The sequence below is a fragment of the Sebastes fasciatus genome, chromosome 11, assembly GCF_043250625.1.
Source record: "Sebastes fasciatus isolate fSebFas1 chromosome 11, fSebFas1.pri, whole genome shotgun sequence".
NCBI lineage: Eukaryota > Metazoa > Chordata > Actinopteri > Perciformes > Sebastidae > Sebastes > Sebastes fasciatus.
In genome coordinates this window covers 4,553,848-4,577,090 of record NC_133805.1, presented here as the reverse complement: position 1 = coordinate 4,577,090, position 23,243 = coordinate 4,553,848, and the positions used below count along the sequence as shown (strand labels likewise).

At 41.4% G+C, this 23,243-nt stretch overlaps 2 protein-coding genes and 1 long non-coding RNA gene across 4 annotated transcripts in view; all 3 read left to right on the top strand.

Annotated features, from left to right (window-relative positions):
- LOC141776474 (uncharacterized) overlaps positions 1-20,153 on the top strand; it is a 58,942-nt gene extending 38,789 nt beyond the window's left edge. The window contains exons 2-3 of the long non-coding RNA XR_012595771.1: positions 14,496-14,610; positions 20,085-20,153. This is a non-coding gene — a long non-coding RNA (uncharacterized LOC141776474). The remainder of the gene's footprint in view (positions 1-14,495; positions 14,611-20,084) is intronic.
- LOC141776593 (tripartite motif-containing protein 16-like protein) lies at positions 2,361-3,917 on the top strand. The gene has a single exon (XM_074650299.1). It carries the CDS (start codon positions 2,361-2,363, stop codon positions 3,915-3,917), a length of 1,557 nt encoding a protein of 518 aa, XP_074506400.1.
- Positions 11,377-23,243, top strand: part of LOC141776463 (tripartite motif-containing protein 16-like) — a 25,657-nt gene continuing 13,790 nt past the window's right edge. For both annotated transcript variants that reach the window (XM_074650081.1, XM_074650083.1), the window contains exon 1: positions 11,377-13,280. In XM_074650081.1, the coding sequence (XP_074506182.1) occupies positions 11,420-13,093 (1,674 nt within the window). In that variant the 5' untranslated portion in view covers positions 11,377-11,419 and the 3' untranslated portion in view covers positions 13,094-13,280. The remainder of the gene's footprint in view (positions 13,281-23,243) is intronic.

Genomic DNA, 23,243 nt, shown 5'->3' with positions numbered 1-23,243 from the left:
CCCTTTTCCTTAATTGTCTGAGTTTCATTAATTCTGTTGACAGACAACAGAAGAGTGATTTCCACACTGTTACTTTATTCTACAGTACTTAACCTCAACCATACAATGCCAGGTCTCCATGTCACTATATTCACTAATCATACATGAGCAGGAGAACATGCATAACCTGCACCAACTCGTTACGGATGAGAGTTCTCTCGTGGATGTCGGTCAGTAGGCTGGTGACACTGTGTGCACAACTCTCAGTACATCAACTCATACGTATATATAATGTTGTAGGAGAGAGGGCTGCTCCGATACCTCACCTTTTACAGCCTTTCTAGGACGGCATCATTCAAAATTTAAAAGGTGAAATTATTGTCTTTATTAGTGGTTGTTTGGCTGACTGGAGGTTTTGCTTTAGTTTGCCCTTATTTATTTCGGCTTGAAATCACCCATGTTTTACAAAAGTGTTGTTTTCTTTTGGACTCATTCTACTTCATGCTTCCACCTACTGAAGTTCAGGTCAACCACGGTGTGTTTGAAGATTTTATTTCAAGGTGATACTTTAATGTGGACAAATTTATTTCCAACTATCAGTAAATCTTTACTAATTTAAAGGGTATGATGAAACTGATAAGTTTGAGTGTGCTGTCTGTTGATTAGTTGTGAAAAAATACAAAGATAATATTAGTTAAATTAAAAAGTAAATCAATGCTACAGATTCATCATTTCATATCAATCAACAAAAGAGCAGCAGAAGCAGCTGATCTGGTTCATTCTGGATTAGAGTCTGCAGTTTGCTGCTGAGCAGGTAGTGTACAGTTGCTTCTCTTGAACAGCCTGTTAACGTCCCTCTCCAGGATGGAGAGAGTCGTCGTCGGTGTTCAGGACTGTCCCATTGTCTTTTAAAACATCAGTAGAACTCATTCAGGTTGTTGGCCATGCAGACGTCGTTAGTGGAGTGGGTGTGGTGGGGGGGGCTTTAGGTTTGCATTTGGTATCTATCTGTGACCCTTTCAGACAGAAGCAGAGTCGTTTACTGAGAACTGCTGTTGGAGTTTCTCAGAGTACAGTCGTTTAGTATCTCTCACCGCCGTGCTAAACCTGTGCTTTGACTCTTGAAACCTGTCCATGTCCCCACTCCTGAATGATTTGTCCCTTTCCAACCGTAGCTAACTGAGCTTGTGAACCAAGGTCTAAATATACCAAAAATACACATTTTTTTAATATTTTTTTTTGCTCAAAACCAAAGAGAATGTGACAGCCACACTTCACAAGAAAATCTTGCATATTTCTCGAATTATATTGTTGATTTCTTTTCAGATTTAAATCAATCTTTTATATTTAATTTGATTTCTTGTGTCTAAAAGATATGGTTTCAAAAGAATCTGCCTTTAATGAGCCATATGCCTCATTGTGTGGAAGTGACTGGGATCATAAGTGTGAGGCAACATCAGACTTGGCTTAAACATTACTTTCCTAACTTCGTAAAACAAAATGTGACCAATAAATACATAGATATGAATTGAGTGAATTGTTATTTATTCTTAAAATAATAAATCATACACCAACAACTTTGTAAATTTTTTTCAAAATTAACAGGAAAAAAAATTAGAATTTAAGTGTAAACCTTTTTAATGCAGCAACAAATTGGCCAAAACTTAAACAGGAATTTAATGAAATAACATAATAATAAAATTACAGTATATAATGTATATAGTATATTAACATAAAATTGAATTGAATAGATCGGCCCCATTGTCGCCAATATCCGATCCAGCTATTTAAGTCAATATCGGCCCGATATCCGATCTGGTATCGGTGCATCCCTAATTATAACCTCTCCTATGAGGACATATTTTATATGTTTACAACTGTATTTCTCTATATTGTCGTTAATTATCTACAATTCTACAATTTGATTCTTAAAATCAAATTCTTTACCTTTTCAGATTTTATTGTTTAATTTTACCTTTTTATTTCATTCATTTTTATTATTATTATTTTCTTTTGTCGAATGCAAGTCAAGCTCAGAATATGCCTTAAAAACTCCCAAAAGTTCAGAAACAATATCGAGGCCATGTCCTCAGATAGCCCTGATTTAATATTTGGTATAAAATAATTTTTGTCATTAATTTCTATATTATATTAAGCATTAGTTTCCATCAGTGGCAATGCTGTTCCTGAGATAACAGCCAATGGGGAAGCTCAATCTCCACCGACCAACGGTGTAACTCCATTACTCACACAGGGCCCATCCCCGCTCTGCTGTGGTCCAATCAAAAACCTCCTCCTGCTGGACAGCGTGATAACTCCTCCCTCTTCTTCCTGCTTTAAACCACAGCCAGCTCCACTCTGAGAGCTCAGTCTGTTTGGATATGGCGCTGCAAGGAGTTCAGCTTTACTGGGAAACCTTCTCTTGTTCGATCTGTCTGGATCTACTGAAGAATCCGGTGACTACTTCCTGTGGACACAGCTACTGCGTGAACTGTATTAAAGGCTTCTGGGATGGAGAGGATGAGAAGAATATCCACAGCTGCCCTCAGTGTCGGAAGACCTTCACACCGAGGCCTGTCCTGATGAAAAACACCATGTTAGCAGATTTAATGGAGCAACTGAAGAAGACTGGACTCCAAGCTGCTCCTGCTGATCGCTGCTATGCTGGACCTGAAGATGTGGCCTGTGATGTCTGCACAGGGAGGAAACTGAAAGCCTTCAAGTCCTGTCTGGTGTGTCTGGCCTCTTACTGTGAGAAACACCTCCAGCCTCATTATGAATCACCTGCCTTTGAAAAACACAAGCTGGTGGAGCCCCCCAAGAAGCTCCAGGAGAAAGAAGAAATGACTGAGTGGCAGAGAGAGCTGGAGGTGAATCGACTCAACATCCAGCAGAGGATCCAGGACAGAGAGAAAGATGTGAAGCTGCTCCAACAGGAGGTGGAGGCTGTCAATCGCTCTGCTGATAAAGCAGTGGAGGACAGTGAGAAGATCTTCACCAAGCTGATCCGTCTCATGGAGAAAAGAAGCTGTGATGTGAAGCAGCAGGTCAGATCCCAGCAGGAAAGTGAAGTGAGTCGAGTCAAAGAGCTTCAGGAGAAGCTGGAGCAGGAGATCACTGAGCTGAAGAGGAGAGACGCTGAGCTGAAGCTGCTGTCACACACAGAGGATCACGACCAGTTTCTACCCAACTACCCCTCACTGTCACCACTCAGTGAATCTACATCCAGCATCAATATCCGTCCTCTGAGCTACTTTGAGGACGTGACGGCGGCTGTGTCAGAAGTCAGAGATAAACTACAGGACGTTCTGAGAGAGAAATGGACAAACGTCTCACAGAAAGTGACTGAAGTGGATGTTTTACTGTCACGACCAGAGCCCAAGACCAGAGCTGGATTCTTAAAATATTCACGTGAAATCACACTGGATCCAAACACAGCATACAGAGAGATGTTATTATCTGAGGGAAACAGAAAAGCAACATTAATGAGAGAACAACAGTCTTATCCTAGTCACCCAGACAGATTCACTGATTGTTGGCAGGTCCTGAGTAGAGAGAGTCTGACTGGACGTTGTTACTGGGAGGTGAAGAGGGGAGGGGAAGGAGTTGATGTGGTGGTTGCATACAAGAGTATCAGGAGAGCAGGAGGCTGGGATGAATGTGGGTTTGGGTGGAATGACAAATCTTGGGCGTTACGTTGTGACAATAACAGTTATATATTTTGGTACAACGATGTCCAAACTCCCGTCTCAGGTCCTCTGTCCTCCAGAGTAGGAGTGTACCTGGATCACAGTGCAGGTATTCTGTCCTTCTACAGCGTCTCTGGAACCATGACCCTCCTCCACAGAGTCCAGACCACATTCACTGAGCCTCTCTATGCTGGAATTCGGCTTCCTTATTATTACGGAGACACTGCTGAGTTCTGTAAACAGAAATAGAAGTCATTTAAGGGTACTCTGACACCTTCTCATGAGGTGTTCTGTAAATGTGTGAGTGTCTTCAGGTGGCGCTCCTTCCTGTGCCTGTTTCACTGTTCATGATGATGATGATGTTTGTTTACCTGAACTGACTTTGCATTTTTAGGTTGTTCCACTGTATGGATCTTGAGAGAGAAAGCACCAGACCTTCCTTTACCATATGTTGTTCTCACCACTTTGTCACTGTAGTTATCCTGATCATAATCACTAAGGGGATCATTCATTATTCTCTTTTACATTGCTGAGATTCTGGTCAAACCAACTGATTGTGTTGATGTAGTGAATCTGTACATGATTACTGATGCGATGTGTGAAGAAACTGAAGGTTTACATGATGAATAAACAAACAAGAACAAAGTATTTTCCTCCTGTCTTCATTCCAGGGTATCATACAAAGCTGATGGAGAAATCTGTAAAACTAATATGAGAGTAGGGGAGAGTGGGGTAAAATGAGCCAGTGGGTAAGTTTACCCACCCCCTGTATCTTGGCAACTGTGATTATGTTTTGTCATGTGACCATAAATTCAGGAAGTACCCATCATTTCTATCTTGCTGTGATGAAGTGAAGCACATGGGAGAAGTAGTAAGTACTTTTTTACACCAAAAACATTTTTTTCCCAGTCAAAGTAAATTTTCTGCATGTCAGGAATAATGAATGTTAGGTCAAAGCAAATTTATCCAGGTCTAAAAAAATATATTATACATGTTGGTGATTTACTAAGATATAACACCATGTTAATCCCTTCGCTAAAGATTAGCCTGAATTGCTAAACTGGGCCATTTTTTAACAAAATGGTAGCTATGGGGCAAAGTGAGCCAAAGGCTATGGGGTAAGTTGAGCCACTGGCTCACTAATATTCTACTGTTATTCCGAGCCACTGGCTCAACTTACCCCACCATAAATTAACCAAATGAATTCTCTGATGTATAAAATGGTATTACTGTTGAGTGTTACACAACTTGGTTTGATTTTTTTATGTGTTAACCTTTATAGAAGAGGGAGATAAAGGAAGTTAAAACAGGTGGTTATAGTGGAACAGCAGAGGCAAAGAGGGTCCTCACAGAGGAGGTAGAGAAGGAGCTTGCAGACCATATCAAGAAGCTGGCTGAACAGTTCCACAGCCTTACTCCAAAGAAATGCTGTGAACTGGCATTGGAATTGGCAGAAAGAACAACCTTCCTGTCCCCAACAACTGGAAAGAGCAGGGTTTAGCAGGTAGGCCTAGGTCAAACCAAAGACCAAGACGAAAATCACAGCGTACAGCAGTTCTGAGGAGAGTGTGATGCCATCCCATTTGATGACACTTCTGAGCATGAGAGTTCTAATGATGAGAGAAATGAATCAGACATCTCAGATCTGTCAGTTGGTGACTTTGTCATAGTAAACTTTGTATCCAAAGGCAGAAGCTACCATTACATTGGCTTGGTTGAGAGCCTGGAGGGCAACGAAGTGAGTGCAAGATTTCTCAGAAGAATCCGGGGGAACACTTGACGTGAGAAGCCCACCTTTGTATTCAAGGAAAAGGATGAGGCATCTTTTCCACTGAGTGATGTGCTGAAGGAGCTACCTCAACCTCAAAAGGCTGGAGGAACTGCAAGGAGGGAGCAACAGTTCATATTTCACTGCAACCTTGACGACTGGAATATTGTCGAATATTGAATGATATTTTGATTGTTCAATGGTCTTGAAACTCACAGGTGGTTTGTTCTCACAAGTTCATAACTGTGAAACTGTTTGTTAACACACTTATGCTGAGGTTTAAACTTAAAAACTCAGATGTTCAGTTTACCTCACGATGGCTCAACTTACCCACTGACTCGGATCAACTTACCCCTTACCTGGGGCAAGTTGAGCCACAGGAGCACTTTTTTTGGGAAGGTCATTTTTTCCAGACAGCTTTGTGATGGATGCATGCTGATCATTTCATTTGATAGGAGAGATCCTGAATTTAAGGTTCAAGTTTTCATTCTGCTTCTGTCTCATTTTTCCTAACCTCGAGAACAGCATAAGTAAAAATTGGCTCATCTTACCCCACTCTCCCCTATACACAAAAAACTTCAAGGAACTTTCTTTTTAAACAATTAAAATGCTTTTATTGTAATGGCATAGTCATGTTAGACCCAAAAGCAAACTTCAACTCTGGGAATCAAGCCTTTGTCAGGGAGTCAATATAATATAAGACTGAGACAGTTTTCCTCAGTCCTTAAAACGTTCCTCACTAAAACACCTTTGTCACAGAGAACTGAGCAGAGTTTTTAACCCCTGTGTTGCATAGATAGACAGACTTACTAGGACGGCATCATTTAAAATTTAAAAAAGCTAAAATTGTTTCCTTTATTAGTGGTTGTTTGGTTCATGATACTCACTGACTGGAGGTTTAACTTCTGTTTGCCCTCCTTTATTTCAACTTAAAATCACCCATGTTTTACAAAAGTTCTTTTGGACTTCATGCTTCCACCTGCTGAAGTTCAGGTCGACCACGGTGTGTTTGAAGATTTCATTTCAAGCTGATACTTTATAATGAACCGATTTATTTACAACTATCAGTAAATCTTTTCTAATTTTAAGGGTACAAAGAAACTAATAAGTTTGAGTGCTGTCTGTTGATTAGTTTTGAAAAAATAAAAGGACTAGTTAAATTAAAAAGTAAATCAATGCTACAGATTCATCAATTCATATGAATCAACAAAAGAACAGCAGAAGCAGTTGATCTGGTTCATTCTGGATTAGAGTCTGCAGTTTGATGCTGAGCAGGTAGTGTACAGTGGCTTCTCTTGAACAGCCTGTTAACGTCCCTCTCCAGGACGGAGAGAGTCGTCGTTGGTGTTCAGGACTGCTCTATTGTCTTTTAAAACGACGGTAGAACTCTTTCAGGTCGTTGGCCATGCAGACGTCGTTAGTGGAGTGGGGTGGGGGGGGCTTTAGGTTTGCATTTGGTATCTATCTGAGACCCTTTCAGACAGAAGCAGAGTCATTTATTGTTAACTGCTATTGGAGTTTCCCAGAGTACAGTCGTTTCTCTCACTGCCTTGATTAATTTGCATTTTAACCCTTAAAACGTGTCCATGTCCCCACTCCTGCATTACTCTTTGCTTTTCCAACCTTAGCTGTCTGTGCTTAGCTGTGAACCAGAGTTTATAAAATATACAAATATTTAAATACAAATAGACCATTCATTATTGAATTTCTATCCTATTTCTTTTCACTTTTACTCCAAACTGAAGAGAACGTGACAAACACTTCACAAAAAAGTATTTGTATTGCTCCAATTATTTAATTTTTTTGAGATTTTATTGTTATATTTTACCTTTTTATTTCATTCATTTTTATAAAATGTTATGTTTTGTCTAACACGAGTCAACTTTAAAGATATGGAATCAAAAAGTATCAGAATATGCCTTAAAAATGTGAGGCATTTCATTTGTATAGAATTTAATATCCTATGTTGTCTAAAACATAAGGAGAACATTTCAGAAACAATATCAATGCCATGTCCTCAGTTTCCACAGTGATAGCTAAAGACTGGATTTTATTGTTGGTATAAAATATTTTTGTCATTAATATCTATGGTATTTTTAAGCATCAGTTTCCATCAGTTGCAATGCTGTTCCTGAGATAAAAGCACTTCTGACATTTTGTAGTATATGCTGTAAAATGAACATTGTTATTTCAATAGTCTAAATAATGATGATCACATAACCAACCCACCTTTGTAGTTGTGCAATTGGCTGATATGGAATGTATATTTTTTTTTTACCACTTTTAATTTTTTTCTGCTTCATACCCCATTTGAAACCCTATTTAAATGTGGATTTGCCCAGACAAATTCAGTGCATATCGTCAGGTCCTGAGTAGAGAGAGTTTGACTGGACGTTGTTACTGGAAGGTGAGAGAACAACTGACAGTTTTCCTCCTGAAACACCACAAAGTCCAGTGTTCATGTTTAGAGTCAGTCAGTCTGGTCAAGTTTGGGTGTGAGGAGTCCTGACACACATGAGACAGCAGATATTGTGTAGATGATTCTCTACATTTGGTTATAAATATTTCAATGGTGTTTAATCAGAATTCAAGACGTTAGAGAAAATTTAACCAACAGCCTCAAATCTCACATTCCCAAATATTATTTACAACCTGAGAGCTGATGTTAGAATAATATTTGTAAATTGGAAACTCCTCTCTACCATCTTGCCCATGTGACCTGAATGCAGCATCAGTGTTACAGGGTGTGACTCCTGTGAACAAACTGACATAGTGTGATATTACATCTATTTAAATGTCTCTTTATTGATGTTGTTTGAAGCTGCCAAAGGCTCAGTGAAGTTTTGACATGTCTTCCTGCAGTGAACATCACAGCAGGTTAATAACAAGAGAAATGTGAAACCTGATGCACAACACAAGAGGGCACCCTCATCCTGCTAACCAGGGATGTAGTGGAGGTTAAAGCTCCTCTATTCAGTCTGTCTGCATGTTTTAAACCATGTTTAAGTCCATCAGAAACTTTATAATGTCTCATACATCATGGTCAGGGGTGTCGGACTTCTCTTAGTCAAAGTGAATTCTGAAACTTTATAATGTCTCTTACATTTCTGCCATTAGATCCCCCTAATTGTTACTCACTGATCCTTTATCACACTGTTTGTTTTCATGCAGTTTGCATTTGTTTATTTAGGATATACTTATTATAAGACCAGTAATCTCCCATTAGAGTCAAATGATCTGATGCATTCATGTCCTGTGGGATTCAGGACAACTAACATATCGGAATTATGTGTTTAAACAACATTACAACATTAAAGAAACAACAACAGTCTTATTTTACTCACCCAGACAGATTCACTGTATGTGGGCAGGTCCTGAGTAGAGAGAGTCTGACTGGACGTTGTTACTGGGAGGGGGAGTGGAGAGGAAGAGGAGTTTATGTGGTGGTCGCCTACAAGAGTGTCAGGAGAGCAGGGAGCTGGGATGAATGTGGGTTTGGCCAAAATGACAAATCTTGGGCGTTAAGATGTGACAACAAGAGTTATATATTTTTGTACAACAAAGTCCAAACTCCCGTCTCAGGTCCTTCGTCCTCCAGAATAGGAGTGTACCTGGATCACAGTGCAGGTATTCTGTCCTTCTACAGCGTCTCTGGAACCATGACTCTCCTCCACAGAGTCCAGACCACATTCACTGAGCCTCTCTATGCTGAATTTTGGATTTTAGATTATGATGTCACTGCTGAGTTGTGTAAACTGAAATAGACAGAAGTCATTTAAGGGTTAAATTCTGTGTTTTAACTCTTAAACTCATTCTGTCTCCATGTTTGTTGCCGAGAGCTGATTGTTGTGTCATTTCTTCACTGCTCAGAGATCAGCTGTCAATCAAACATTAAGGTGGTACTTTGACATCTTCTCATGAGTTGTTCTGTAAATGTGTGAGTGTCTTCAGGTGGCGCTCCTTCCTGTGTCTGTTTCACTGCTCATGATGATGTTTGTTCACCTGAACTGATATTTCTCTGCATGAATATGTAAACTTCTTTGTGCTCTAAATTTTTGATGAATATTTGTATTGATGCATTTGTAGGTTGTTGTTTCTCTCACTGCATGAGTCTTAAGAGAGAAAGCAATCAGACCTTCCTTTACTGTAGATATTTTGTTCTCACAATTTGTAGAGAAATTTATTATTTCATTTATTTGTTTAGCATGATCATAATCAATAAGGAGATCATTCATTATACATTGAATAACTGAACAAGAATAATTTAACAGACTTTACTGATGGGATGTGTGAACAAACTGAAGGTTTACATGATGAATAAACAAACATGAACAAAGTATTTTCTTCCTTGTCTTCATACCAGGGTATCATACAATGCTGATGGAGAAAATATAAAACTGATCTGAGAGAATAACTGAGACAGTTTTCCTCCTGAAACACCACAAGGTCCAGTGTTCATGTTTAGAGTCAGTCAGTCTCTGTCCTAAATCAGTTTGTCACAGAGAAATGAGCAGAGTTATACATCAACTGCTTCTTTTTAAAAACAACATTTTCTTTGTGCACTTAGTCAATAAACAGGATTTATTACACAGACTTAAAAACAGTATAAATGAATTTGGTCAAGTTTGGGTATGAGGAGGTTTTGTTGAGTCCTGACACACATGAGACAGCAGATATTGTGTAGATGATTCTCTACATTTGGTTATAAACATTTCAATGTTGTTTAATCAGAATTCAAGACGTCAGAGAAAATTTAACCAACGGCCTCAAATCTCACATTCCCAAATACTATTTACAACCTGAGAGCTGATGTTAGAATCATATTTGTAAATTGGAAACTCCTGTCTACCATCTTGCCCATGTGACCTGAATGCAGCATCAGTGTTACAGGGTGTGACTCCTGTGAACAAACTGACATAGTGTGATATTACATCTATTTAAATGTCTCTTTACTGATGTTGTTTGAAGCTGCCAAAGGCTCAGTGAAGTGTTGACATGTCTTCCTGCAGTGAACATCATAGCAGGATAATAACAAGAGAAATGTGAAACCTGATGCACAACACAAGAGGGCGCCCTCATCCTGCTAACCAGGGATGTAGTGGAGGTTAAAGCTCCTCTACTCAGTCTGACTGCATGTTTTAAATCATGTTTTTAAGCCCATCAGAAACTTTATAATGTCTCTTACATTTCTGCCAATAGATCCCCCTAATTGTTACTCACTGATCCTTTATCACACTGTTTGTTTTCATGCAGTTTGCATTTGTTTATTTAGGATATACTTATTATAAGGCCAGTAATCTCCCATTAGAGTCAAATGATCTAATGCATTCATGTCCTGTGGGATTCAGGACAACTAACATATCGGATTTATGTGTTTAAATGCATCTAACATTAAAATACACCGTTTACTCAAAATTATATTCTAGATTAAATCTGTTTTCCACACAAACATTTGAAAGACTTTATCACATAAGTAAAAACTTTTTGGGGATTTAATTCCTTCTACAGCAGTGATTCACTCTTCTTTTTTTCATTTGCTGTATCAACGTCATCAAACAGTATTTCAGGAAAAACAGAAGAGCTAATTCTGAAAACTGACGAGCTGTCTCCAAACCCAGAGGTACCAAGAAGAGTTTACCTCCTAAAAGCTTATGGCTCCGGTGTTTTTAACTGAAAAATTACCTCTATATTGTAAACTAAACACACACGTATCTCTCTCTAACCGCTCCTCTTCCTGGAATGAAGCAAAGCTTGATAACCCCTCCCCCCTTTTCCTGCTCTCAAACACAGCAGCTCCACTCGGTCTATTTATTTCCTTGTTCCCTCCCCTTCAGATCTACAGTTTGAAGGAGGGTGTAACCAACATGGTGAGAGCTGACAGGCCCTATTCACTTCACAGACACATGCTGTTTAGGTCAGAGCTCAAACTTGCTTCACTTCTCAGGAAGTGAAACTCAGACAGTCGTTGCTACTGAGAGGTGAAATGGCGCAGAGAGGAGTTCAGCTGGACCAGGAAGCCTTCTCTTGTTCAATCTGTCTGGATCTACTGAAGGATCCAGTGACTACTTCCTGTGGACACAGCTACTGCATGAACTGTATTAAAACCCACTGGAATGGAGAGGAATGGAAGAAGATCTACAGCTGCCCTCAGTGTAGGCAGACCTTCAAACGGAAGCCTGTCCTGATGAAAAACACCATGTTAGCAGATTTAGTGGAGGAACTGAAGAAGACTGGACTCCAAGCTGCTCCTGCTGATCACTGCTATGCTGGACCTGAAGATGTGGCCTGTGATGTCTGCACTGGGAGGAAACGGAAAGCCCTCAAGTCCTGTTTGATGTGTCTGGCCTCTTACTGTGAGAAACACCTCCAGCCTCATTATGATGTGGCTCCATTAAAGAAACACAAGCTGGTGGAGCCCTCCAAGAAGCTCCAGGAGAACATCTGCTCTCTTCACCACGAGGTGATGAAGATGTTCTGTCGTACTGATCAGCAGTGTATCTGTTATCTCTGCTCTGTGGATGAACATAAAGGCCACGACACCGTCTCAGCTGCAGCAGAAAGGACCGAGAGGCAGAGAGAGCTGGAGGTGAGTCGACTCAACATCCAGCAGAGGATCCAGGACAGAGAGAAAGATGTGAAGCTGCTCCAACAGGAGGTGAAGGCTGTCAATTGCTCTGCTGATAAAGCAGTGGAGGACAGTGAGAAGATCTTCACTGAGCTGATCCGTCTCATGGAGAAAAGAAGCTGTGATGTGAAGCAGCAGGTCAGATCCCAGCAGAAAAGTGAAGTGAGTCGAGTCAAAGAGCTTCAGGAGAAGCTGGAGCAGGAGATCACTGAGCTGAAGAGGAGAGACGCTGAGCTGAAGCTGCTGGTACACACAGAGGATCACAACCAGTTTCTACGTAACTACCCCTTGCTGTCACCACTCAGTGAATCTAAACACTCATCCAGCATCAATATCCGTCCTCTGAGCTACTTTGAGGACGTGACGGCGGCTGTGTCAGAAGTCAGAGATAAACTACAGGACATTCTGAGAGAGAAATGGACAAACGTCTCACAGACAGTGACTGAAGTGAATGTTTTACTGTCACAACCAGAGCCCAAGACCAGAGCTGGATTCTTAAAATATTCACGTGAAATCACACTGGATCCAAACACAGCACACACACGGCTGTTATTATCTGAGGGGAACAGAAAAGCAACATTAAAGAAACAACAACAGTCTTATCCTACTCATCCAGACAGATTCACTGTATGTGGGCAGGTCCTGAGTAGAGAGAGTCTGACTGGACGTTGTTACTGGGAGGGGGAGTGGAGAGGAAGAGGAGTTTATGTGGTGGTCGCCTACAAGAGTGTCAGGAGAGCAGGGAGCTGGGATGAATGTGGGTTTGGCCAAAATGACAAATCTTGGGCGTTAAGATGTGACAACAACAGTTATATATTTTTGTACAACAAAGTCAAAACTCCCGTCTCAGGTCCTCCGTCCTCCAGAATAGGAGTGTATCTGGATCACAGTGCAGGTATTCTGTCCTTCTACAGCATCTCTAGAACCATGACTCTCCTCCACAGAGTCCAGACCACATTTACTGAGCCTCTTTATGCTGGATTTTGGCTTTTAGATTATGATGTCACTGCTGAGTTGTGTAAACTGAAATAGACAGAAGTCATTTAAGGGTTAAATTCTGTGTTTTAACTCTTAAACTCATTTTGTCTCCATGTTTGTTGCTGAGAGCTGATTGTTGTGTAATGTCTTCACTGCTCAGAGATCAGCTGTCAATCAAACATTATGGTGGTACTTTGACATCTTCTCATGAGTTGTTCTGTAAAGGTGTGAGTGTCTTCAGGTGGCGCTCCTTCCTGTGTCTGTTTCACTGCTCATGATGATCTTTGTTCACCTGAACTGACTTTGCATTTTTAGGTTGTTCCACTGCATGACTTTTAAGAGAAAAAACACCAGACCTTCCTTTACCATATGTTGTTCTCACCACTTTGTAACTGTAATTATCCTGATCATAATCAATAAGGAGATCATTCATTATTCTCTTTCACATCGCTGAGATTCTGGTTAAAACCAACTGATTGTGTTAATGAAGTAAATCTGTACATGATTACTGATGCTATGTGTGAAGAAACTGAAGGTTTACATGATGAATAAACAAACAAGAACAAAGTAGTTTCCTCCTTGTCTTCATTCCAGGGTATCATACAAAGCTGATGGAGGAAATGTGAGACTAATATGAGAATATACACAAAAAAAACAATTAAACAATTAAAATGCCTTTATTGTAATGGCATAGTCATGTTAGACCCAAAAGCAAACTCCAACTTTTGGCATCAAGCCTTCATCAGGGAGTCAATATGATATAATATGAGAGTATAACTGAGACAGCTTTCCTCCTGAAACACCACAAACTACAGTGTTCATGTTTAGAGTCAGTCAGTCTCTGTCCTTAAAAATATCCTCACTCAAACATCTTCGTCACAGAGAACTGAGCAGCGATTTTTAACCACTGTGTTGCATAGAAACGGAGCATTGTGTCTGTGTGTGCGTGTGAGTGTGATACAAGGTGTAAAACCTGTGCAGCTCTCCTTTACTTCAATATGTATTGTTGGATTTATTATGTACAAAAGTGTGTACAATGACCTGCAATAACCTGATTGTTGGATTTGTTGTGCATGAAATGTTTGCGAGGACAGGGAGGATGTACGTTCTGTTCTTTTGCAAGGTCAAAGAGAGAAAGGAGTCAGAAGGAGAAACAAAGAAGAAGATATGCAGCAAAAACATCACGTGCCATAACTCATGAATATTAATATTGTGTAAACCATAAAACGCTGGATCAGGGATAGCTCGGGGTTCAGACTTCACGAACTGACCCATGCACTGTATGTTGTCAGGGACACGTAGACTGGATCCAGAATTCTGTAAACTCTTTTATTTTACTTGTGCAACATTGATTGTTCGGAATAAATTGTATTATTATGCTTTAACCCGTCTGTTTGGAAAATCTCTTTGTCACACAAGATTAACCAGCACGTAACTGGGACTTGACCTCTCGGAGGTAGAAGGCCAGTTCCTTCAATTGGTGACCCCGACGTGATCTTCGGCATTGAGAAGCGTGTCCAAGGGACGGACAGACCGGCGAGAGAGAGAAAGGGATCCCTGAAATCTTAAAGGTGAGCAGAACCTGTTGTATCGAACTCTGCATATTGGCTTACTCTAAATTATCTCTCTTGTCGTGCTGAATCTCCTTTGTAGTGATAGATGTTGCAGAAGTAAAGACTTTTAGTAAAAACTGGAAGGAGGAAAAGCTGCCCTTTAGTGAAGCTTAAAGGATTAAAGCTGCCCTTTTGGTGAAACTGAAAGGAGGAAAGCTGCCCCTTTGGTAAAACTGAAGGGAGGAAAGCTGCCCTTTTGGTGGAACTGAAAGGAGGAAAGCTGCCCTTTTGGTGGAACTGAAAGGAGGAAAGCTGCCCTTTTGGTAACAACTGGAAGGATTAAAGCTGCCCTTTTAGTAGCGTGTAAAACTATAAGGATTAAAGCTGCCCTTTTAGTGAAAACTAGGAGGAGGAAAGCTGCCCTTTTAGTAGCGTGTAAAACTAAGAGGAGGAAAGCTGCCCTTTTGGTAACAACTGGAAGGATTAAAGCTGCCCTTTTAGTGGCGTGTAAAACTATAAGGATTAAAGCTGCCCTTTTAGTGAAAACTAGGAGGAGGAAAGCTGCCCTTTTAGTAGCGTGTAAAACTAAGAGGAGGAAAGCTGCCCTTTTAGTGGCGTATAAAACTGTAAGGATTAAAGCTGCCCTTTTAGTGAAAACTGGGAGGAGGAAAGCTGCCCTTTTAGTAACGAAAACTGGAAGGATTAAAGCTGCCCTTTTAGTGAAAACTGGGAGGAGGAAAGCTGCCCTTTTAGTAGCGTGTAAAAATAACGCCTGTATGAGTGTACATTAATAACTAGTATTCAGAGGAAAATTAAAACTTACTGTTGATACTGGGCCAACATCGCTGGAACATCAAAGTGTCCAGTAGAAGCTTATGTTGGTAGGATCACAGCGAGGGGCATAGCGACCCATTTACTCTGAATCTAGTTACTGTCATAAACTGAATAAACCTGTGTGAAATAGTACTGGACAGAATGGACGGAGAATTTGACAAAGACTGTGAGGAACGGGATGGCTGTGGGCCTCCCCGTTTATCATTTGGACAGCAATGGGCTAAAGTCAAGACCAATGTAATCTGTACATTTGATCCCAAGACTAGAAATAAAGAGACTCAAGACCTAGATGAGTGGTATAACATGACAGTGAAGGAAGGGCATTTTCCAGCCACGGGAAGTGAAGCCAAATTCATGCCAGTGATGAGAGCATTAATACAGGTGGTTCATAGAAAGCTGCTGCAAGCAGGACAAGACAAAGAAAAGGGACATATGTTTGTAAGGAGGAAATTGAGGAAGAAAGAAGACGAGTTGGCAAGTAAATTGGTAAAATATAATGTGATACAGATGGCTGCACTATCAGCCTTAGGCAGCCAGACGAAAGCCACCCACGCAAAAACCGCTGAAGCAAAACCACCAGTGAAACCCTCACCCAGTCATAGCGCACCCCCACCACCAAACCCACATACCAGCCAGCCGCCACATTACATGTCCCTCCATCAGCAGTACCCACCTGGCCCAAATCCCAACCCCCCTCCTTATCCTCCTCCTACCCCTAGTCCGGTACCAACCCCACAGGACAGTGATTATACAAACGAAGTTATGGCACCATTGTTTCAAGTGTTAGGTGGTACTTTGGAACTTTAACCCCTACGCTACCTCCTTCGGTAATGATATTAGACAAAAGTATCCCAGACCAGCGGGCAAGCTCCACAGCTTGGTGCTTAAGATTAAGAACGGGGAGAGTGGACGCACGTTCATAGAAAGAGCAAAGACAGAGTGGGCGGGGGCTACGGGGGTGAACCCAGATAAAGAATCACAGCAGCCTCTGTTCAGAATAGCTCTGTTAAAACATGCTCCGGAAGGAGTTAAGAGAAAGATGCAAGAGAATCTAGATATGGCAGGGGCAAAATCATCAAGATGGGAAACACATTTCTGCCATCATCAGGATGCAGAAACCAAGGAGGAGGAAGAGGAAAATGAGTCATTAAAAGAGATGGTAGCTCAGTTGACTAAATTACAGTTGGCAGATGCACGGACTCGTGCAACAGATAAGAAAAAGGGAGGGAAAGAGAAAGATACCCAGATGGCTCAAATTGTAACACCAGCTCCAGCCCCGCCACAGAATCCTTATCCACTGCAGGGCCCGCCACAGGCTATGTATCAACCCCAGTATCATGTTCCTTACCAAGCTGCCCCATATCAGCAGCCCCCTTATCATGAAGGCCGGAATAGAGGCAGAGGGAGAGGGAGAGGAGGCAGGGGGAGGGGGTATGCCCAACCAAGAGGAGGCAGTTGTTTCATCTGCGGAAGCCCGGATCACTGGGCACGTGACTGTCCTCAGAAACAACAACAGCAGATGAGAGGGCCTCCACAGCAGTCATATCAGCCAACAATACAGACTCCACCAAACCAACAGCTAGCTCCAATGCAGGCATACAGCGGGTACTCTGCGCAGGGACCTCCACCTGGTCCATATACACCAGGAATGTTCCCATAGGGGTGCCCGACGGAGATGGAGGGACAGGGGCTGGCAGAGCCCTGTCTCCAGTTGACAGTGAACGGAAAACGAAGATGGTTCATGGTGGATACGGGAGCACGTTACTCCACCTTAGCTGAACCTCTGTGTTCCCTTTCCTCTCACTATGTTTCCGTTTTGGGATTTTCCGGCACTGAACAAAGACTGCCTTTTACTGTTCCCCTTCCTGTCCGGCTTGGGAGACAGGTGATGGAGCACCCCTTTTTGTATGCACCTGATTGTCCACGTGATCTCCTGGGAAGAGATGTTTTGGCAGCACTGGGGGCTTCTGTACATTGTTCACCAGAAGCTGTGATAGTGAGTTTCCCCAGAGGAGAAGAAATGGTGTGCTCCTCCCCCTCCAGTGCTGATCGCATGTGCATGTTGAGTCCTGATACCTCACCTGATGCCCCACCACCCTGTGCAGACATATATTGGGTCCTGCTAGCCGACAGAAACCCTCTGATTGACTTTTACAACATGTGGCAACCATGGATTAGGGCTCTACACCCTTACCTCCCTGTTCCCGATCCTCCCCACTGCACTCTGAATTATGACAGAAATAATGATCTTACGTATCAAGATGAGTTCCAACAGAACCTGTTAGATACAACCTGGGGGATAGGAGTAGGAGGTGTTTATCCACCTCAAGCAGGAAATGGCAGAGGCCGCAGCACTCGCTCTCCCAGATTACTCTCAACCATTCCATCTGGATGTCTCAGAGCAGCTTAGTACAGCCCATGGTGTCTTATATCAGAAACACAGAGGAGATAGGAACGTATTGTACTATTGTAGCATTTTGCTAGACACACAAGAACAGAGAGCCAGCCCCTGTGTCAGATATGCAGCTGCTCTGGCAAAAATTGTAGACAAAGTAGGTCATATAGTCATGCACCATCCTCTACAGATTCTGACCTCTCACAGCACTGTAACATATGTCACATCCTCCTGTTTCACTCTCACCCCCCTCAGACAGACCAAGATCTTACAAGTACTCTCGAAACCACACATCTCCTTTGTACATGAGGGCTGTAATATGGCTGACAATATGACTGATGGCGAGAAGCACTTCTGTGCAGAAAAATCGCTGCCCTTTGTAAAACTAAGGCTGGACTTAGAAAACTCCCCTTTAACGGAAACTGACCTTAGCTTATTTACAGATGGTTGCTGTTTCCGTCATCCCACCGAAGGGTTAAAAGCAGGTTATGCTGTGGTGTCTATGAATACAGCAGAAGAGGAACCATGTACTCTCGATCACGGTCCTCTTGATGGGAAACAATCTGCTCAGGCAGCAGAACTTACGGCTGTAGTTTGTGCTTTGCGGTTAGCGGAAGGGAAGGCAGTGAATATTTTCACAGACTCTGCGTATGTGTGCAATGCAATTCACAGAGATATGTCTGGCTGGGTGCAAGCGGGTTTTAAGACTAGTCAGAATAAACCTATGGCTCATGAGGAGTTGATGAAAGAGTTGTTGGAAGCAATCCAGTTACCACAGAGGGTAGCTGTGATCAAAGTGAAAGGACACAGTCAGGGCACTGATTTAGAGAGTATAGGAAACGAAGCAGCTGATGCAGCCGCTAAAAAGGCGGCAGGGTATTTACCTACTATGATGGTCATGACCACAGCAGATCTCGGTTCTGAGATAACTGATTTCTCCATTATACAAGCTCAAGAATCTGCCACAGCAGCAGAACGAACCATCTGGGAAGTGTTGGAAATATATCATGATAAAACTGTTGTTCTGTAACAAACTTAATTATGTTGGGAGTTTAGCGAGTTTGGTGTTAACTACTAGGCTTAGACTGTCTACAGATAAGTGACTGATGTAAGACGAGCTTGCCTCGTGATGAAATGCTGAGTGGGCCGGTAAAAGAAACAGTTACAAAGCGGATGGGGGAAGGGACAGGATGTTTGATGCAGACAATGTTGTGTAAGATGGAGTCAGATGTAGGTAGACACGAGGATGTATTGTGACATAGGATGGAAAAGTACTGGGTCTGCAGAAAACCTGACCCCTCCCCAGCTAATGTGTATAAAAGTAAACGTATAGCAAAGCTCGGGGTTCATTCACTGCGAACTGAACACTGTATTACATGGTATCAGGGACACATTGATGAATCCAGAACTTCTGTTAATAACTCTGTGCAACTTTGATGAGTATATCTTCGGAATAAATTGATATTGATAACCTAATTTGCATTGTTTATGATTTTAACTCTGAGCTTGCAGCTGCTGAGAAGATAAACCAACACGCATGAAGGTGACGATTCTCTGAGGGAGAATTCCTTCAGAAGATAAGGGAGCTATAGAACAGTTTGATGGTATATGGTATAACGGAGATCAAATAGTTATGCCCCCCTGTTGGATGTCCTCAATACTGACTCAGACTCATGGACTTGACCATAAAAGCCACAAACAGATGTTACGAGATCTCCGCCACTGGTGGATTCCCCGGAAACATGCTACTATAACTGACTTCTTGACTAAGTGTGACGTATGTAGTACATGTAACATCAGACCTACCATCACTCCTAGGGCAGGAAAACATCCTTCTCCCACTGCCCCGGGACAGGAAATCTTTATGGATTTCACAGATATGGGAGTAAGGGCTGGGGGGAAAAGATTCCTCCTAGTAATTGTGGACGCATTTTCACGTTGGGTTGAGGCCTACCCTACGGGAAAAGAGGACGCAAAATCAGTCATTAAATGTCTGGTGAATGAGTACATTCCGAAACATGGGTTTCCTAAATTGATCAGGTCAGATAATGGTTCACATTTAAAAAATAAAGACCTGCAATCTGTCGAAAAGGCTCTGGGACTACAACACAAATTTGGCACTGTGTATCATCCACAATAACAGGACTCACACCATTTGAGCTTACGTGTGGCCGACCTTTCCCAGGGCCGTCCCAAAACCCCTCTCCCCTTCCTGACCTCGGTTACAGACCATACTATTGGAAGGTTAATGCTCTTGTGTCAGCTCTCTCCTATACAGGTGACAAACCTGTCACCCCTGTCACAGAGGACGTTCCAGGACCTGACCCCGGACCCCCGGAACACCTTTGGTTGAAGGTGTTAAAGAGGAAGTGGTCGGAGCCACGTTGGACAGGCCCACACAAGGTTCTGGCCAGAACTGCAACAGCTGTGCAGCTTGAAGGAAAAGGACTCAACTGGTGGCACCTAACACAGTGCTCCAGCAGCAGGACAGGACCTGAAGCAGTAGAGGAGGCAGCCCCACAAGGAGCCCAGGCTACGTGAAAAGAGGGTCACGTATATTTTTTATTTTTCATATACTGTATAAACTGTGACTGTGATGAGATACACATAAGGGAAAGAAGGTTACAAGGTCTTGCCTGTATTTACAGTTAAATCAGGCTAACATGGTTGTTTAGGTGGACTCATCTAGGTGTTTTTTGAAAAACATTATATATCACATTGTATTAAAACTTGTTGCTTAGAATAAATGCTAAAATAGATAAAAAGAGGAACCAGAGGTGGGGAGAATCCACCAGAGAGAAGTTTCACTTCCTTTCCCAAACCAGTATAAAATAGGACCACCCGGATAAAAGTTTTTCAGTTGCGCACAGGAAAACAAACTAGAAGCATCATGCAGTGCGGCAAACTGCTAGTGGCGTTTGCTGTAGCATTTGTGTTTACCTCTCTTGTCCTCGTTCTTCTGTACAAACTTTCTTAATGTGATTTGTCATGTATTTTAAATGTTTTCATTTCATATTACTATCTTAATGCAATTCATCATGTATTTTCGTGTTTTCAGTTACCATTTTAGTTATTCATGATAAAAGGAGGGAATGTGAGAGAAAATACCATGACCCTTGTGTAGAATTTGTGTACTCAGATAAATCTGAATAACCTGGGAAAGCACAGACTGTACTAGTTTAGATACATTACTTATCATCCTCGCCTCTGCACTCTGCTAAAAATAGCTAATCACAAGTAACTCTTTAACAATAGACAATGCTTTCACTCAGAAGCAGGGTGGAGGGTGTGGGCTACAAGGGGGGGAAGGCTAAACCAAGATTATAAAGAATGATGTAGTGAGGTAGCTCCCCTAATGAATATAAACTAGCTGACCAAATAGCTGCAGGTTTTAAAAACATACCTCTAATAAGTGCTCTGATCCCTATCACTCCTAACAAAAATGTTGACCGCATTAACTACATCCACTATAATGTTCTCCGTTTGACTAATCTAACCCATGATGCAATTGCCGGACTAGCTGAACAAATGGCTCCTACGTCACTGATGGTGATCCAAAATAGAATGGCATTAGATATGCTGCTGGCAGAGAAAGGCGGTGTATGCTCAATGTTCCAAGACTCATGTTGTATTTTCATCCCTAACAATACAGCGCCGGACGGGACTGTAACTAAGGCGCTAGAGGGGCTCCGGACGCTGTCTAAATCGATGCACGATGACTCAGGTATCAACAGCCCCATTAACGACTGGTTAGACCGTACCTTTGGGAAATGGAAGTCCATGGTGGTATCTCTATTCTCCTCAATCCTTGCTGTGTGTGCATGCTTAGTATTATGTGGTTGTTGCTGTATTCCATGTATTCGCCACCTCATTGAGCGTGTGATTATTTCTGCTGTGCAACGAAAGCATCCGGATGCACCTCCTTCTTATCAGATGGCCATGTTCCAAGCTGAGAGACAGGGTCTCCTGGAAATGGTGGGGGATAGTGAAGATGTTGACCCTAAAGAGGTTGTGTGATGATGCTTATAATTAATACATCTGTTCGTAACATTATCTATGCTTATAATAAATATATCTGTAGGTGAACTTAGTTAAGTTCAAAAGAGGGTCTGTTGGATTTATTATGTACAAAAGTGCTTACAATGACCTGCAATAACCTGATTGTTGGATTTGTTGTGCATGAAGTGTTTGCGAGGACAGGGAGGATGTACGTTCTGTTCTTTTGCAAGGTCAAAGAGAGAAAGGAGTCAGAAGGAGAAACAAAGAAGAAGATATGCAGCAAAAACATCACGTGCCATAACTCATGAATATTAATATTGTGTAAACCATAAAACGCTGGATCAGGGATAGCTCGGGGTTCAGACTTCACGAACTGACCCATGCACTGTATGTTGTCAGGGACACGTAGACTGGATCCAGAATTCTGTAAACTCTTTTATTTTACTTGTGCAACATTGATTGTTCGGAATAAATTGTATTATTATGCTTTAACCCGTCTGTTTGGAAAATCTCTTTGTCACACAAGATTAACCAGCACGTAACTGGGCCTTGACCTCTCGGAGGTAGAAGGCCAGTTCCTTCAGTATGTATGTGTATGCTGCTGCTGTTGAGTTTATATTTGCTTCATGTTGTCTTCTTTGGTGATGTTTTATTCTGCTGTTGATTCTATAAGATGTGGCAGGCTATTTAATTTATGTGGCTTAATAATGATTGTTGCACCCGCCGCTGTGTCCATAGATTTCTTATATATTATTCATCCTTTTTGATTAATTATCTGAGTTTTGTCTCTGTTTTCATTAAGTTTGCAACGAGGAAAGCTGTTGTATATTTGTAATTGATAATCAGTTGCTACAAAGTCTTTACAAATATAATTTAACTGTTGGTTAATTCTAGTGATGCTGCACTGACAAAGGGCTGTTGTATATTTATAATTGATCATCAGTTGTAGTTGTAGTTTTGATGTGTGTAACCGGTGGATTTCTGCATTGTGTTGGTTAGTTAGTAAAGACTCCGTGACAACAAACTAATTGTTCAGAGATTTGATCTCATTGTTTTGAAAATGTGTGTATATTTGGTATATTCAAACTCTGGTTTACAGCTAAATTAAGATAGAAGTTTAAAACAACAGAAGGAGTTTAAATTATACACAAATTCAATGTCTCACATTTTAAGGTATATTCTGATACTTTTTGATTCCATATTTTTAAACTTGACTTGTGTTAGACAAAAAAATAATAATAAAAATGAATGAAATAAAAGGTCAAATTAAACAATAATATCTGAAAAAGTAAAATAATTTGAGAAATGCAAAAGCTTTTTTTGGTGATGTGTTTGTCACGTTCTCTTCAGTTTTGAGCAAAAGTGAAAAGAAATTGGATAGAAATCCAATAATGGATGTCTATTTTTATTACAAAATGTGTAT